The 18588-nt window shown below is 47.1% G+C and overlaps 1 protein-coding gene across 2 annotated transcripts in view; it reads left to right on the top strand.

Annotated features, from left to right (window-relative positions):
- naa35 (N-alpha-acetyltransferase 35, NatC auxiliary subunit) overlaps window positions 1–18588 on the top strand; it is a 109281-nt gene that overhangs the window by 2867 nt on the left and 87826 nt on the right. Inside the window, exons 2-6 of one of the 2 annotated variants that reach the window (XM_038804844.1) lie at window positions 5729–5857; window positions 13131–13164; window positions 13452–13566; window positions 16429–16503; window positions 17981–18148. In XM_038804844.1, coding sequence (XP_038660772.1) covers window positions 5734–5857; window positions 13131–13164; window positions 13452–13566; window positions 16429–16503; window positions 17981–18148 — 516 coding nt within the window. In that variant the 5' untranslated portion in view covers window positions 5729–5733. Of the gene's footprint in view, window positions 1–5728; window positions 5858–13130; window positions 13165–13451; window positions 13567–16428; window positions 16504–17980; window positions 18149–18588 lie in introns of those variants that run through there. The other variant, XM_038804842.1, reaches the window with a different exon arrangement.

The raw sequence follows: 18588 nt of genomic DNA, 5'->3' as shown, positions 1-18588 counted from the left end.
CCCAAGCCGGGAATCGAACCCAGGGCCCTGGCGCTGTGAACTGCTAACCACTGTGCTGTCGTGCCGCCCTTTTGATCAGAAGGGAGAGAGTATGAGAAGCCATCAGTAAGAGGTGGTGTTTGGTGCACTTTCATGAGGTGTTACTTGGAGGTGGGGATTTGATGAGTGTGTTACATGTGCATGCTTGGTGCCTGGGTTTGGGGCAGCTGGAGCTACGTTGGTGAAGTTTTCTTTCTTTTTTCTCATCAATAGGATCTGGTGGAGGACTGTGCCTGGGTGGTTTTGGCTGCCTGGGTTGAAATCATCTTCTCCCTTTACTAAGAAATAATCATGATCAGAGTCAATCTTGGGAAGGTGGACCCATCCAACACCCACCTAACAAGCCAGATTTTGGGTGGCACCCCAAGCCTTCTATCCTCTCTTCATTGCACATCACCCTTTTTTTATGTCTCTCTCTCACAGAGGAAAGAATCGTGGGGCGGGATTCTCTGATCCTGAGGCTAAGTGTTGACGCTGTCGTAAACACCGTCGCGTTTTACGACGGTGTCAACATGCCCCCAGGAGGCCAGCATGGCACTGGAGCCACCCACGCTGCTCCAGCTGCCAATACCGGCCTCAAATATGCGCTGCGAGTCTGTGCATGCGCACTGCGACTGGCACGATTACGCACCTGCGCGGTGGCTTCCTTCTCCGCGCCAGCCCCGACGCAACATGTGGTAGGGCTACAGGGGCCGGTGCGGAGCAAAAGAGGCCCCCAGCCCCGGTAGGCCCCCAGCCCCGATAGGCCCCAATCGCGGGCCAGGCCACAGTGGATGCCCCCCCCTGAGTCGATGCACGCCGAGGTCCCAACGGGTAAGACCACACGTGGACGGCGCCGGCGGGACTCTGATTTTTTTTTGCGGCCACTCAGCCCATCCCAGGTGGAGAATCGCCGGGCTCGGCCCCCACCCCCGCCGCGCCGGGGCCAATGGCGGCGATTCTCCACTCACCAGAGAATCGGTGGGAGGGGGGGGAGGTTACTTTAAAACGTGTTACTTATTTTCATACAGTTTGCAACCTTAATGAGATTTGTTAGATTTTCTATGAACATGCCTACTGAACTCATTGATCCAAACATGTGATCTGTTGTCATGTTAGATGTGTATTGATCAATTTTATGAAAACCTGTAACTGCCCTTGTGCTTTTTCTGCTGAATAATTAGGGTAACACATGATAGGATGCAGTCAAAATTCATGAACCACTTAAGGAAAATAGGGGCAAATTCTTCATTAAAAGGTTAAAGGTTTCACTAGAAGTAACCAGAAATCTAAATAATTTGCAGTATCAGTTCACTCTATGATCACTTGATCATTGATCAAAATACTTCAGAATTGTCCCAGCAGTGCTGTAGCACCTCTTGTTCTTGTTCAACCACATCAACTAGGGCCTTTTCACAATAACTTCATTTGAAGCCTACTTTTGAATTAAGTGATTTTCATTCATTTCATTCATGTTTCACTGCAAGAAGCAGCTGTTTGCAAGTCTCCTACTATGGGTGAAATTTTCATTGTTGGAAAAGTAGTATGGGCTCTTCTCATATCAAAATTATATACTGTTACAGAAGCTAGCTGAACACTTTTTTAACTTTAACATTATTCAACAACTAATGTCATAGTGCAGCAGCTGTCTATTTGTAATGTTGGTGATATGATGTCCCGTGTTTTCAGATGGTTTCAATTGGTTTGTATGGCTTACTTTGTTAAATTCTTGATCAGTAAGAGAATCAAGGGTTACGGGGAAAGGGCAAGAAAGTGGACTTGAGGAATGTCGGATCCAATAGAAACGATCCTATTGAATGGCGGAGCAGGCTCGAGGGGCCAAATGGCCTACTCCTGTGAGGGAGGCACGATGGCACAGTGGTTAGCACTGCTACCTCACTGCACCAGGGACCCCGGTTCAATTCCGACATTGGGTAACTGTGTGGAGTTTGTACTTTTTCTCCTTGCCTGCGTGGGTTTCCACCGGATGGTTCGGTTTCCTCCCACAGTCCAAAGATGTACAGGTTCGGTGGATTGGCCTTGCTAAATTGCCCCTTAGTGTCCAAAAGGTTAGGTGGGGTTACTGGGTTACAGGGAGAGGGTGGAGGCGTGGCCTTAAGTAGGGTGCTCTTTCCAAGGGCCAGTGCATTCGATGGGCCGAATGACCTCCTGCATGGTAGATTCTATGAATCGCTTACAGTACTCTCATATAATATCAGTAAAATATTATAGATTATTAATCCATCTTTCTTTGACTGATCCTACCACACTACTGATATTATACTTGAATTAGCAACTGCATCTGGGATTAGTTACTGCATTTGGAACTTGTGAATCTTTGTACAATATCTAAATTTAAAATTTGTATCATATTCAAGCTAAGTGTATTGTAACTGAAGCTTATATAAATTGTCTCTTGGCACAATTTGAGGTCTGTTTGGGTAAATGTTTAAAATCATCGTTTTGATCTATTTAACTAAGATGGTTTGTAATTGTAATGTTATTTGTTAAATCGTAACAATAAGAATTGGGTACTTTAGATTTACATATCCATAGGTTTGTGCTAAATAATAATAATAAAAATTGCTTATTGTCACTAGGAGGCTTCAATTAAGTTACTGTGAAAAGCTCCTAGTCGCCACATTGCGGCACCTGTTCAGGGAGGCTGGTACGGGAATTGAATCCGCGCTGCTGGCATTGTTCTGCATTACAAGCCAGCTATTTAGCCCACTGTGCTAAACCAGTCCCTATACTAGTACTAATTCCATTTTTTTGTCGGTTATTGATTGACTGAGATAGTTGGTCAAAAAAATAGTCTGTCATTTTGAATGTCACTTGTGCTCTGGAACATAATACGGGCTTACTTGTCTTTGCCTTTTTTGTGAATCTAGATGCACCAAAATACCAGTAAGAGTGAAATTACATAAAGCAAATAAGTTTGTGAAGACATTGTCAATAAGGAACACAACCTTTAGGGTGTAGAAGCAGCAGTCATTTTTGTCAAAAGTAATTTCATGTTTGTATAATTCCAACTTTGCTTCCTTATTCCTCAAAACTCTTGATTACCCTGGAGTATATTGGTCATTGGAGCCCTCTGATACTTCACACAACTGCATATTAAAATGTTTGAATCTATGAAGTGAACACTTACAACCTATTTGATGACAAGGAGGGAGCTAAATCTGATCCTGTCTTCACCTGACATCTACAGTACACATTCCAACAATTTTCACTGGATATTGACCAAAGTAAGAACATAAGCTGATTTTCCCTCAGCATCCATCCAGCCCAGGAGGACTGAAACCAATTGTTGCTACTGCAGCTTTAACTGAGATCATCATCTCTACATGGGCAACAAATTAAATCTTGGACCTTACTGATATTTAAGGATCCGTACCACAGTGGAGCATGGATTCACCCAAATGATATTGAGGAAGCCCATAGTTTTTTGCAGTTGTTCCGGGAGAATATAGTGCTAAAAAGTGATCATAACGGAGAAAGGAGGGCAATAAATCTGTTTGCTCCAACAAGTTCCATTGCCCCAATTCCGAGTGAACACTCCTTATCTGCCATTTTTATTTCCTGCAACCCCCATCATTCTGGCTTCTGTGACTTCTCTGCATGAGATTGCTCGTTCAATGCCAATTTAGTAGTCTTTGTATTATAGGCCCACATTTAGCAGCAAATGTGTTGAGTCAGCTGAAACCTATTCTACAAGCATTCTTACCATTAGCAGAGAAAACAGCGGTATTTAAAGCCAGGCCTAAAAGAGAATGGACATTGCTAGGCAACTGTACCACTCAGTTCCCTGCTCATACATTTTAATATTGCTGCTTGTGTGGTGGAATCTAGGGTTTCAAACCTCCAATTTCTCATTCAGACCCCAATTAAAGAGGGGAAACTGACGTTTCTTGCTTTTAAGGAAACAAAAATTAAAATGGCATTTGGAAACCAAAACCTTTAGAGACTGAATCTGGTTAAAACAACGCCAAAAATGTCAAGTTCAATAGAAGTTGATGAGTCTAATGGTGCAGGACAGACAAGCTGAAGAAGAGATGCTTGATACAGAAGCTGAGAATAATCAAATACACAGTTGCTACAGCTGTTTCTATTACTTGAAGATAAAAGTTGGTGGACCTACAACATTGAGACTGCATTGAGCAGGTTCTGCAGACGTATGCCATTTTTGATGAAGAGCATGCCCGTGGAAGGTGGGGTGGTTGTGCACTGCTGTCAGCTAGGGATCAGACTAAATCCTAGAAAGAGAGGAACTTTGTGAGGAAGACATAACTTTGAACTACTTTCGTCACTGTAATTGACCTATGTGTTGAATGGACTACTAAGCCAATTCTGAAGCTCTGGTCCAGTTGGGGGCGATTCTCCAATAATGGGCCCAAGTGTTTGCGCCGTCGTGAACGCCGTCATGTTTCACGACGGCGCGAACCTGGCCCGGCCATGTACGATTCTGGTTCACGCTGCTGCAGCCCCACCAACCCGCGCATGCACAGTTGGGCCAGCTCAATCCTGCTTATACGCCGTTGACCCGCGCCAACCTGCGCATGCGCGGGGTACGCGCCGGCCCCGATTCAACATGGAGTTGGTGTTCAGGGGCCGGCCGCGCCAGGACGTAGGCCTGGGGGGGAGAGTCCGGCCCGCCGATTGGTGGGCCCCGATCATGGGCCAGACACCGCCAGAGGCCCCGCCCCCCACAGGCCAGCCCCGACCATTCCCGCAGAGTTCCCGCTGGCAGCAACTAGGGGTGAACGGTGCCGGCGGGACTCTGCGGCCGCTCGGCCCATCTGGGCTGGAGAATCGGCAGCCCTTCCAGCGGCCAGCGCCGCGTCAAACACGCTGGCGCCAATGGCGCCAATTCTCCGCACCTCGGAGAATCGCGCGTCGTGGTGCGGTTGCAGCGATTCCCTGGCCCGGCGCGGGGCTCGGAGAATTGCCCCCGTTGTGTCTGCCATTTAATGTGTAATTTATAGTTCATAACCAATCTCAATTTGCCAGAAAATTTGTAAGACATTGGAGCAGAATTAGGTAACTAGACCATCGAGTCTGCTACGCCATTCAATCATGGCTGATATTTTTCTCGTCCCCATTCTTCTGCCTTCTCCCCATAACCCCTGATTAATGAAGAATCATGTTTAAGTTGCTTTGTTTGACTATAGTAAAATTTATTCAGTTTTCAATTGGGACATTGTGACTTTATTCTTTTAGTAAGTAACTAGGTTTTCAGAAGATTTCTTGAAGTTGCTGGTCTCTGCTGAAATTGTCATACTCATTCAGTGCACAAGATGCTGATAAGGGCATTTTAATATTGGTCATGGTATATCCATAAAACAAGGAAATCTAAGGAAGTACATAACCATGCTTGCTTTGACAAAAGTTATCAAACTGGGCCAACAGGTTCCTGATGATCAAATTTCTGTCTGCCTAGCAAAAGACTTGTGTATTGCATGTATTTGAATCTGCTATTTCATTAGAATGTTATTTGTTGTAACTAATACAATGGCAGTATTGTTTCCTTGGTAATTGACACTGCCTCTGGTGGTCTCATTAAAAAGTTTGAAAGCCATACTTTTGCCACTCCTGAGCAAGTAAGGAAGTCAAATCTTCAATTTGTACAGAGTATTGTAAACAATAGGAAATGTAAACAACCATCTCGTTTGAAGGGTCTAATTTGTCCTAAACAATTTGATCTCCATAGTTACCATGGTCACAAAAGCATCTTTGGATGAAGACGATGTTGGCTGGGGGCTTGGCATCTCAGAAAAGATGGAAAAAAGTAATGTAAACTGGGTAGACATTACCAAGGAATTCAAAGATTGCTGTAAAGGTAAATCCATTTCTATCTGAAACAGCTTTTTCAATAGCCGACAAATGAACGTATCTTATAATCTAGCTCTTCCCAACCCCTATGTTCTATCAGTTTACTGCTTCAGTCCTTCTTTTTCTCTGACCAAAAGTTCTTAATGTTATTTTTTTATTAATTGTTCTCGAGATGTGAAGTATTGCTAACAATGTCAGCGTGGCGGTGAGCTACCTTCTGAAACCACTGCAGTCCAAGTAGCATAGGTATACCAAGCGCTGTTAGGAAGGGATTTTGATACAGCAACAGTGAATGACACCAATCGTTGCAAATAAGGAGGGTATGTACCTTGAGGGGGAATTTGCAAGTGGTGGTGTTTCCAGCATCTGCTGCACTTACCCTCTAGGTGTAGAGGTAATGGGTATGGAAGCTGAAGTGAGTTATTATAGTAACTTGTAGAGGGTACACATTGCTGACACTGCTGCTGGTGGTGGAGAGAGTGAGTGCTGGAAGTGGGGGCTACTTTGTCTTGGATGGTGTTGAACATCTTGAAATTTGTTGGAGCTGCATTCTTCTAAGCAAGTGGAGAGTATTCCATCACACTCCTGACTTGTCCCTTGTATCATGGAACAGGCTTTGCAAAGTCAGGAGGTTTGTTACTCACCACAGAATATACAGCCTCTGATTTCCTCTTTTAATCACTGTGGGTGCGATTCTATGGACTTGTCGCGTTCTCGTTTGAGTGAAACAAGGACGGTGAATAACGGGAGAGGCTGAAAACGAGAACCCTGCCAGGTTCCAAACAATTTGCGATGCAACCGGCCGCCTCCCATGTGAAATCAGGATCTCGCCGTAGCATGGCAAGAAACCAATTATCACCACTTCAGCCCTAATTACATACAATTAACTAGGGCCACCCCATATCCAATGACTTCCTGTGATTCATCGGCCTCCCCACTAAGTGGTCAGGTTGGTGTCGATCAGAACTCCTTTTTTAAAATGTGAACCTGGCGGAAGGACTTCTAGGGGGAGCCGAAGAGGCAAATAGCCATCTTTGCTCACAGGCAAAGAGCCCGGGAGCGCTGGGCTTGCCACCCTAATGTTCGGCGAGGGAATGGGGGACCCTTGGTTGGGGGATCCTTCGCAGGGGTCGGCCACAATGGGAGGGTGGGGGGAGGCGCTGTGGGAGGCAACTGCACGCGGCATCACCATGCCAATCCTTGAATCGTGTGCATCTTCGGGGGGGACCCTGGTCCCTGCCCATCTGCACTACCGAACACCCCCACCGACTGCCAAGGCCTGTGGCTGAAGGCTATTGCTAATAGGGAATTAGTAATCGTGGTTAAGTGAGCACTTTACACAACCCAAGTGGATTCCCATGGGTGGGCGGGCCATGTAGCATCTAGCTTCCCAATCAGGCTTTGATGCCTGGACACTGTGCCTGTTCACTGTGGGTGCAATACCACACACGCAGCAGCCCACATCCGAACACCCTGGGGATGAGACACAGCTCTGGGGACATGTCCATGGCCAGAGGATGGCTGAGTGCCACAGGGAGGGAACCAGCGCCCGGTCCAGGTGACCTTATGAGCGGGTGTCCAGGGTATAGGGTCAGGTGAGGGGAGCCCACTGCGGCAGGGGCTTCTGGATTGGGGGGGGGGTAATCAATGGGGGAATGGAGGATCCCGGGGTGGGAGCCACCGCTGTTTGTCAGTTTAACACCCTTACATGCCTTATAGATATTGAACGCTATAGCAGGGATTTTGGACGCAACAGAACTTGCCCTAATGGTGCTGCTGCGTGGACGGGTGGCCAGGCCCCGGAGGCTGCGGAAGCAGCAGCATCAGCAGATGCTCGAGACGGGACCATGTGACGGACCCCACCCTACACCCTGAGGACACAGCCGCCCATCAGGCCAGGGGGGGCCCAGAGGGGGAATCCCGCAATGGCTCAGGGTCTACATGCATCGTGGGTCATTTGAACAGATGACGGACAGCACGTGATGCAGGAGGCTCCTCCTAACAAGGTGACAGTGCAGCATCTGTGCCATGTCCCCTCAGACGTTGCACCGCATTGAGGAGGAAGACACCCCGTTCCCAGTGGCTGTCAAGTTCACCGTAGCCCTGAACTTTTATGCATTGGAATCATTCCAGGGCTCGAGTGACGACCTGTGTGGCATCTCGCAAGCCACAACCCACAGGTGAATCTGACAAGAGGTCACAGATGCCTTCTTTGCCTTAACAACGAGGTCCACGTGGCCACCCGGGCTGTGATCGAGCAGTGCATCAGACTTCTCAAGTTGCAGTTTCGATGCCTCAACCACTCCAGTGGTGCCCTCCAGTAGACTGCCCGGAGGGTCGCCCACTTTGTAGTGGTGTGCTGTGGTGTTCTCCACAATCTTTCACAGCAGCGGGGCGACGAGATGGAGGTTGGTGTTGAGGAACATGTGGCCACCAAGGAATAGGAGGATGATGAGGCGGTGACGGAACAGCAGGGGCTAGTCCATCATCACTGCCTTTGCCACCATCTCGGGGCATGTGTTACATCATTCCAGGGTGCTGGGACTGTGTCGGCACCATCAGCAGGTCACTGTGGGGTGTGAGGGGGGTGGGGGGGTGGGGGTGATAACCTGCAGAGAGCTCCTCAGTCTATGCCATAGACTGACCCCTGCCTGTCTGCTGAGTGCTTGCTCACACCTGTCACCACCACATGGAGTTTGCCCGGGAGGGAGGGACACCTGGAGAAATGGGCCAAGGGTTCAGAGGTCGGCCCTCATTTCAGAAGAGAGTGACAGAGAAGCGTCATGCTGGTTGTGAACAAGGGTATTTATTGTGTTTTACAATTCCCCACTCTCCCGATTGTGGTGCCCCATCCTCTTTGCGCCAGGAAGTCCAGAAAAGGCTGCCATCGTTTATAGAACCCTTGTATTGATCCTCTCAGGGCAAATTTGACCCTTTCCAGTTTTATAAATCCCGCCATGTCACTGATCCAGGTCTCCACACTTGGGGGCCTTGCATCCTTCCACTGTAGCAGAATCCTTCGACGGGCTACTAGGGACGCAAAGGCCAGGACACCGGCCTTTTTCGCCTCCTGCACTCCAGGCTCTACCGCAACTCCAAAAATCGCGAGTCCCCACCCTGGTTTGACCCTGGATCCAACCACCCTCGACACCGTCCCCGCCACCCCCTTCCAGAATTCTTCCAGTGCTGGGCATGCCCAGAACATATGGGCGTGGTTCGCTGGACTCCCCGAACATCTGGTGCACCTATCCTCACACCCAAAGAACCTACTCATCCTAGTCCCGGACATGTGGGCCCGGTGCAGCACCTTAAATTGGACGAGACTAAGCCTCGCACATGAGGAGGAAGAGTTGACTCTCTCCAAGGCATCCGCCCAAGTCCCGTCCTCTATCTGCTCCCCGAGTTCCTCCTCCCATTTAGCCTTCAGCTCCTCCACTGACGACGACTCCACCTCCTGCATTACCTTATAGATGTCAGACACCTTCCCCTCTCCGACCCACACCCCCGAAAGCACTCTGTCCATCGTCCCCTGCGAGGGCAGCAAAGGGAATCCCTCTACCTGTCGCCTAGCAAACGCCTTTACCTGCAAGTATCTGAACATGTTCCCTTGGGGAAGGCCAAATTTATCTTCCAGTTCCCCCAGGCCCGCAAACCTCCCGCCAATAAACAGGTCCCTCAATTTGCTGATGCCCGCCCTTTGCCACCCCCTAAATCCCCCATCCTTGTTCCCCGGGATGAACCGATGGTTGCCACCCAGTGGAGCCTCCATCAAGCCCCCTGTTTCCCCCCCTATGCCGCCTCCACTGTCCCCAGATTCTTATGGTCGCCGCCACCACCGGGCTCGTGGTAAATCTCTTAGGGGAGAGCGGCAACGGCGCCGTTAACATGGCACCCAGGCTCGTACCTCTACATGACGCCATCTCCATTCTTTTCCACGCCGCCCCTCCCCCCTCCATCACCCATTTACGCACCATTGACACATTGGCCGCCCAATAGTACCCCAGAAGGTTGGGCAACACCAGCCCGCCTCTATCCCTCCCTCGCTCCAGGAACACCCTCCTCACTCTCGGAGTCCCATGCGCCCACACAAAGCTCAGAATACTGCTAGTCACTCTCCTAAAGAAGGCCCTGGGGATAAAGATGGGCAGGCACTGAAAGAGGAACAAGAACCTCGGAAGCACCGTCATTTTGACGGACTGTATCCTCCCCGCCAACGATAATGGCAGCATGTCCCACCTCTTTAACTCCTCCTCCATCTGATCTACAAGTCTGGTGAAATTATGCTTGTGAAGAGTCCCCCAGTCCCTGGCCACCTGCACCCCCAGGTACCTAAAGCTCACCCCTGCCCGCCTAAGCGGGAGCCTATCAATTCCTTCCTCCTGGTCTCCAGGGTGCACCACAAACACCTCACGCTTGCCTAAATTTAATTTATAACCTGAAAAGGTCCCAAACTCAGCTAGCAACTCCATCACCCCCGGCATCCCTCCCACCGGATCCGCCACATACAGTAACAGGTCATCGGCATACAACGACACCCTATGTTCCTCTCCACCTCGCACCAAGCCTCTCCATCTCTCTGAATCCCTCAACGCCATCGCCAGCGGCTCGATTGCCAGTGCAAACAACAAGGGGGACAGGGGGCAACCCTGCCTGGTCCCTCGGTAAAGCCGGAAGTACTCCGACCTCCTCCTATTCGTGGCCACGCACGCCATCGGGGCCTCATATAGCAGCCTTACCCATCTAATGAACCCTTCACCAAATCCAAACCTCCCCAACACCTCCCATAAATACCCCCACTCCACTCTATCGAAGGCCTTCTCTGCATCCAGCGCCACCACTATCTCTGCCTCCCCCTCAATCGCCGGCATCATGATGACATTCAACAATCTCCGCACATTTGTGTTCAGCTGCCTTCCCTTCACAAAACCTGTCTGGTCCTCGTGCACAACCCCTGGCACACAGTCCTCTATCCTGGTGGCCAGGATTTTTGCCAGCACCTTAGCATCCACGTTGAGGAGAGATATGGGCCTGTATGAACCACACTGCTGGGGGTCCTTGTCCCTCTTTAAAATTAACGAGATCAGCGCCCGCGACATCGTCGGGGGCAAAGTCCCCCCTTCCCACGCTTCGTTGAGTGTCCGCACCAGCAAGGGGCCCACTAGGTCCACAAACTTTTTATAAAATTCCATTGGGAACCCATCCGGCCCCGGTGCCTTCCCTGACTGCATCTGCCTGATCCCCTTAACTAGCTCCTCCAGCTCAATCGGCGCACCCAACCCCTCCACCTTCTCCTCCTGCACCTTCGGGAAAGAAAGCCCATCAAGGAACCTCTCCATTCCCCTCCTCTCCCCCGTTGGCTCCGACCGGTACAGTTTCCCGTAAAAGTCCTTGAAGACCTCATTCACCTCTACCCCCTTCCGCACCACATTCCCACTCTTGTCTCTCACTCCAGCAATTTCCTTAGCCGCATCCCACTTGCGGAGCTGATGAGCCAGCATCCTACTCGCCTTTTCACCATGTTCATACACTGCCCCTTGTGCCTTCCTCCACTGTGCCTCCGCCTTTCTAGTGGTCAGCAAATCAAATTTAGCCTGCAGGCTGCGCCTCTCCCCCAACAGTCCCTCCTCTGGTGCCTCTGCATACCTCCTGTCCACCTCCAGCATCTTTCCCACCAGTCTATCCCTCTCACTCCTCTCGCTCCTCTCCCTGTGTGCCCGGATGGATATCAGCTCCCCACGAATCACTGCCTTCAGGGCTTCCCAGACCATCCCCACCTGAACCTCCCTCGTATCATTCACCTCGAGGTACCCCTCAATACTTGCCCGGACCCTCTTACACACCTCCTCCTCCGCCAACTACCCCACATCCAACCGCCACAACGGGCGCTGGTCCCGAACCTCCCCCATCTCCAACTCTATCCAATGCGGTGGGAGTAGTGATTATTAATGAACACTCTGAAACCATCAGCAAACATAGCCACTTCTGACCTTCTGTTGAAAGGTAGATCATTAGCAAAGCTGCTGAAGTTAGGCCTAGAACACCACCCTATGGAATTCCGGCAGTGATGTCCTGGGACTGAACTGATTGGCCTCCCAACAGCCACAAGCACCTTTTGTTCTGGATATGACTCCCAACTTGTTGAGAGTTTTTTCTCATTGGCTTCAGTTTTGCCACACTCGGTCAAATGCTGCCTTGGTATCAAGGGTATTCCCTCTCGCCTCACCTCATATATGGAAATTAGCTCTTTAGTCCACGTTTGGACCAAGATTGTAATGAGGTCTTGAATTGAGTGTCCCTACAATTTGATAAACAGGATGTCGAGAATGGGAAGAGGGAGATCATAGCTATTTAAACCCCTGAAATATATGCAGTTAGATATTTCTAATTCAAGTTAATTGTGTCAGCATACTACACCTTACATCTTAAAATGTGGGTTTAGCTTAATCTAGATCAATTTAATGGCAGTTTTTTCTTATAGCCTGTTGGGATGCTGTATGAAATGAGTAATGCATTTTGAGCACAATCCCTCGTGAAAAATAGGAACAATTTTGCAATATCATTTGGTGAAAATATTCTCCAATGCAGAGCCTTGCTGTCAGAGAAGAGTAGAGGACCTTTTACTCTGGACCTGGCCATGTACCTGATTTAAGAGTATTTGATGCTAACACTGAGTGCCATTTAAGGTGATCTTTTTGTTCTCTTTAAAACACAAACAGAAAAAAGACCTATTGTAATGGTTTGATATTCAAAGTTAAACTATTGGCTTTATTGCATCTGCAGTTTAATCTCCCTTGAGGTCTCTGTAGTAAAATGTCACGCTATAACCTTTAACAAGCATATATTGCACTTGATATGCATTTACACAAGCTTAATGTCATCCGAAGTTGTTTCAGCTATGCTAAACCCTGCATATTGTAAATCAGGTATTGAGGCTCGATCTGGTTTTAATGCGGACTGAGATTCCAACAGGGAGTCTTCATTCTGGCACCAGGACAGGCCTTGATTGTGGATTCAGACTGTGTTTACTTACTTTAACTTTACACCATAATAGTGCCATCAGTGCAGAGTAATACCAGTTTGCAGCACCAGTACAGTGGATGCTGCAAAATGAAAAGGAATTTTAGATTTTTAATGGTTGAAGTTAAATTTCGAATGACATTTTACACCATTATAAAGGGTTTCCAGCAAGAGAGAATCTTTGCAATTTATTGTAAAATATATACGTCTTATAGTGAAATACTCGGGGGAAAATTAACTTAAATCTTTTTGTATCACTTTAGAACTTAAGTTGGGCGAACTACTGCATGACAAACTGTAAGTATGCCAGCATTTTTAATTGGAGAGAAAAATAATTTAATTATTTTAGTTCCAAGTTAAAATGAAACTATTCATTAATCTTGCTTTCGGAGTGGGAGGGTGGGGCATCTTTCTTTATTTCACTCTAAATATCAACCACAACAATAAATAAATATTACTGATGAAGCTGTTCTTAAGTCTATTCTGTCAGTGATCATTCTCGTACATTAAAGAGTATGACAGAATTGACAGCAAATGTCATTAAAAACTTTGTAATTCAAAGTGTTTTCGAAATGTTTTTTCAGGTTTGGGCTATTTGAAGCCATGTCTGCAATTGAAATGATGGACCCAAAGATGGATGCAGGAATGATTGGAAACCAGGTTAATCGTAAGGTGCTCAACTTTGAGCAGGCTGTGAAGGTTAGACACTTAATTTCAATACAGATTCTACCATACCTTTAGCCAATATATTAATATAATTCTCAAATTTGCTATATACAGTTTATTGACAAAAGTATACTTTCTAGCCCCCCTTTATCGTGATAGCTTACAAAAAACTGGTTGAATACCTTTATTGGCAACAAGATATTGATGTTTTACAAAAACATTTGGTTGTTTCGTTGATTGAAAAGAAAAATGCATTTGAAACTAACCTGTTTTCTGGATTAAATTTGAAATATGGATTAAAGTATATGATTTTTAATCCAGCAAATTATGTTGTAGTTATCCAAGGATCCAGAATATCGGATCTGTTGAAGGGAAGGTCATAGCTGAACAACAGGGTACAGTTAGGAGAAGACTTATTTTATCATTAGATGTGAGATATTATGTTTTGGTACTCTGTTTTCAATTTAAGGGTAAAATGAAGGAATGAAGTGGGATATTTGATCTGGTTGGAATTCTGCTGACAGCAGTTCTGGGTGGCTTGATTGTTAAAGATTAAAGGGTATCTCAGGTTGTTTTACTGAGAAGGTGCAAGATGTTTACACTTCAAGATAATGCCGAAAGCAGCTGTAATGACGATGGACCAGGTCCCAGGGGGGTGTTAAGAATGTCAGGTTGTAAATGGTTATACTTTAAACTGGCTATTTATTTACAAGTTAGAATTGAATTGGGGGATAAAGGATAGTTTGTCAGCATTTCTACCTGGATACAAGGCCTATATGATTTACATTACGTAGAACATAGAACATACAGTGCAGAAAGAGGCCATTCGGCCCATCGGGTCTGCATCGGCCCACTTAAGCCCTCACTTCCACCCGATCCCCGTAACCCAATAACCCCTCCTCACCTTTTTGGTCACTAAGGGCAATTTATCAAAGCCAATCCAACTAACCTGCACGTCTTTGGACTGTGGGAGGAAACCGGAGCACCCGGAGGAAACCTACGGAGACACTGGGAGAATGTGCAAACTCTGCAGACAGTGACCCAGCGGGAATCGAACCTGGGACCCTGGCACTGTGAAGCCACAGTGCTATCCACTTGTGCTACCGTGCTGCCCCTTCTTCGGAGATGGGCTTTGAAGCGGGGAAGAGTGTACAAGAGGTTATTGTAGTATCAGTTGCAATGTTTTCCTGAAAGATACGAGACGGGGAAGTCTGCCAAGATCTGAGAGAGAGGCAGCATGAGGCAGCAAATCTCTATATTTCACTGGGCAGGAACGTGGGAAGGAGACTCGCACTTGAATTGAAAAGACCAAATTCATGACTATTTAAAACTAGGCTGAAGATTTGCCTAAATTAGACTCGAGAGAGGATCTCCAGGAAAATCCTCACCATGAAAGACATTTCTGAGTTAAAGGTTACTAGGCTGGAAAGGAAAAGAATTGAAGCGAACCCTCTGGAGATAAGAATGGCTTTAGTCTGGTTTAGGAAGAATAAAGTGTCTACTTAGAGACAGAGTTAAGTCGGAGATTTTTGCTTGTCAAAATGGATCTTTTCTGTAATTTGAAGTGTGTGATACCTGTTGAAATAGTGTTTATTTAAGCCTATTGAAATAGTGTTTATTTAATGGTGCTTTTAGTTTCTTTGTTATGGTAAAAGTATTAATAAGTTATATTTTTTCAAATTATTATAAATTCTCAGGATGTGTTGGTTGCTGGTGTCGTTGGCCATTCTTGGTTTTCCTGAGTTTAACACAACAGAGTGGCTTTTTAGGTTGTTTCAAAGGGCAGTTAAGAGTCAACCATGTTGGTATGATAGAGCCATATCTAGGCCAGACCAGATCAAGAAGGTAAATTTCATTTCCTAAACAGCATGATGCCGGCATCAAAATGGGCGCGAACAACTCCGGCGTCAACAGGCCTCCAGGCCCAGGCATTCACCGCTTCCTAGGGGACTAGTACGACGCAGGAATTGTGTCCACTGCTCTGGCGCTCGAAAGCCGGCGCGCCACGGCCCCGCGCATGTCCGTAGGTTGCCGTCTCCGCGCCAGCCCCCGGGCAGTATGATGGAACCCCACAGGGGCCCAGTGTGGAGGAACATAGACCCCCCCGCCAGAAATAGCCCACCCGCTGATCGTAGGTCCCGATTGCGGGCCTGGCCACCGTGGAGGCCCTCCCTCCCCACCAGGACGGCCCCCGCAGCCTGAACTCCGAGTTCCCGCCACACATAACCCACGCCGGCGGGCACTCGGCCCGCCGAGGCGCAGAGAATCGGCAGGTGGCGTTTTCAATGGCGCTCGACCGGCGCGGCGGCAACCCCGTGATGCGATTGCCGCCGTTTCTCCAGTCGGCGGAGAATCGACGACCCGGCATCAGAACCATTTTCCGACATGGCGCGGGGTCGGAGAATCCTGGCCCATGTGTCAGTCCCAACAGTGCATAGCCACTTCTTACTGCATTGTTTTTTAAGATACCTGGGCCGGGATTCTCCCCCCAACCACTCCGGCGTCGGACCGCCCAGAGGTTGCAGACTCCTCCGCAATTCCGGGGGCTAGGCCAGTGCTGGAGTGGTTGGCGCTACGCCAACCGGCGTCGAAGGGCCTCTGCCTGCCGCGCGAGTTAGCGCAGAATCGCTGGCATGATCCCTGCGCATGCGCAGGGGGTTTCTTCTCCATGCCAGCCATGGCGGAGCTTTACAGAGGTTGGCGCGGAGGGAAAGAGTGCCCCCACGGCACAGGCCCAATCATCGGGGCGGCCGCTGCCAACGGCCCCCGACCAGCGCGACGTGACCCCTGCCTAAAAACCGGCGCCAGAGAATTCGGAGATAGTTGACGATTAAAAATACATAATTTAGCACCACACTAAATGGTACTAAATTTTATCTTTGTTTCTTACTGAAGGATGAAACAATTACAATCAAGGGTCTAACTTTACCTGAACTTATAGGTATAATGGACACATGTTTCTGTTGCTTGGTAAGTTTGACATTTTGGTTCGTTTGTTAATAGTTTCAAGCCATTTAAGGATCATAGAATTTTACAATCATTTACCACATCTGTTCTATTGGTCGCTGCTTGAGGCACCTGTTCTAATTTGCCTCCTGTTAGTCCCCAGGCATTTTTAATATTTTTATTTTTCAATAACTATCCAACTCCTTTCTATTTAAATGTATTTTATTCCAAACCTATTCGAAAAGTACAAAAATATAAATAATCTGGAGATCAAACCCCCCCAACTCTCAGTTTGAAGTCTGTACAAATGTTTCCCCTCTCCCGTGATGAACAGCTCCTTAAACATGGCCACGAACAGTCCCCACAGTGCCTCAAAACCCTCCGCTTAACCCCTCAGTTCAAACTTAATTTTCTCCAATCGGAGGAAGTCGTATAGATCCCCTAGCCAGGCCTCCATCCCCAGCGGCGAATTTGACAGCCATTCTAATAAAATTCTTTGCCGAGCAATCAGAGAGGTGAAGGGCATGTCCTTGATCTTCCTCCCTTCCATCATCTCCAGCTTTTCCGCTACCCCAAAAATCGCCACCATAGGGTCCGGTCCGACCTCCACCCCTACAATCTTTGCTAGCGTCCCGAACACTCCCACCCAGTATCTCTCTAGCTTCTCAGAGCCCTAGAACATATGCGTGTGATTTGCTGGTCTTCGTCCACACTTTTCACACTCGTCTGCCTCTCCATGGAAGAATCCACTCACCTCGCCAAAATCATGTGCACCCTGTACCCTCTGCTGCATCTGTTTTTTTCCAACCTGCGCCAAATTTATATCCATTCAGTAACTTCTTGTGTGCAGTTTCTTCATTGTTTAAAATAATAACACAATTGAACATATTTTAGTTGTACAACAATTATATTTGGTTCATTTAGAAACTTCGTATAAAGTGAGCCGGTGTAATTTAACAAATTTTCATAAAAGTTCTAACTTATTTTAAGAAGTCCAACCTAAATTAGATATTAGAAAGCAAATGTTTTCGAAAGCACAGAATCCTATTAAAATCTAGTGTAATGTATTTCTAAAAACCTGTGCTTTGTTTTCCAAGACAAGGTGCTTTGGATTTTTGGTTGTCTAACTCGCCAAATTGCAAATTCTGTAAACTAGTTTACAGATTGGGGGAAAAAGTGAAAGGCTTGAAAATTGCCACAATGTTGCTTTGAGTTATACTTTCATATAATACAACATTTTATAGCTGTTGAAATGAGACTTGGAAAAGGGCAAAATCCCTTTTATTGATCTTCATATATTTTGTAGAATTTCTTTGTTACTGTTTATCCACTCGCTAAATATTGACAAGACATTGGTTTGAAAGATAATAGTGATAATTCATGCATTTGATGGCTGTTTTGTCTTCATGCAAAATATATTTTTAACACGAAGCAGTTTGATCATTTATAAAGTAAATATCATTTTGAATTGGGATCTTAACTCCATGGTTTCTACTCACAGATAACATGGCTAGAAGGGCATTCTTTGGCCCAGACTGTCTTCACCTGTCTTTATGTTCATAATCCAGACTTAATTGAGGATTCTGCTATGAAAGCATTTGCTCTGGGCATACTAAAGATCTGTGACATTGCCAGAGAAAAAGTTAATAAAGCAGCTGTTTTTGAAGAGGTAAGTAGAGGAGAAGAGATGTTGCTGTAGATTTGGATAATTTTATGAAGTTTTGTTTGTCTCACTGTATTAGATGCAAAGCAGTAAGTTTACTTTCAAAAAGAAAAATCTGGCAGATGCTGGAAATCTGAAAAAAAAGCCAAAAGTGCTGGTGGTCAGGTAGTCTGATGGCATCTTGTGGGGAAAAACTTTTCAGGTTGATGACCTTGTATCAGAGCTGGGAACAGTTAGGGCAGCACGGTGGCACAGTGGTTAGCATTGCTGCCTACGGCGCTGAGGACCCGGGTTCGAATCCCGGCTCTGGGTCACTGTCCGTGTGGAGTTTGTACATTCTCCCCGTGTCTGCGTGGGTTTCACCCTCACAACCCAAAAGATGTGCAGGATAGGTAGATTGGCCACTCTAAATTGCCCCTTAATTGGAAAAAATAATGGGGTTCTCT

The sequence above is a fragment of the Scyliorhinus canicula genome, chromosome 8, assembly GCF_902713615.1.
Source record: "Scyliorhinus canicula chromosome 8, sScyCan1.1, whole genome shotgun sequence".
NCBI lineage: Eukaryota > Metazoa > Chordata > Chondrichthyes > Carcharhiniformes > Scyliorhinidae > Scyliorhinus > Scyliorhinus canicula.
Note: the sequence above shows the minus strand (reverse complement) of the source record. Positions and strands in the feature narration are given on the sequence as shown.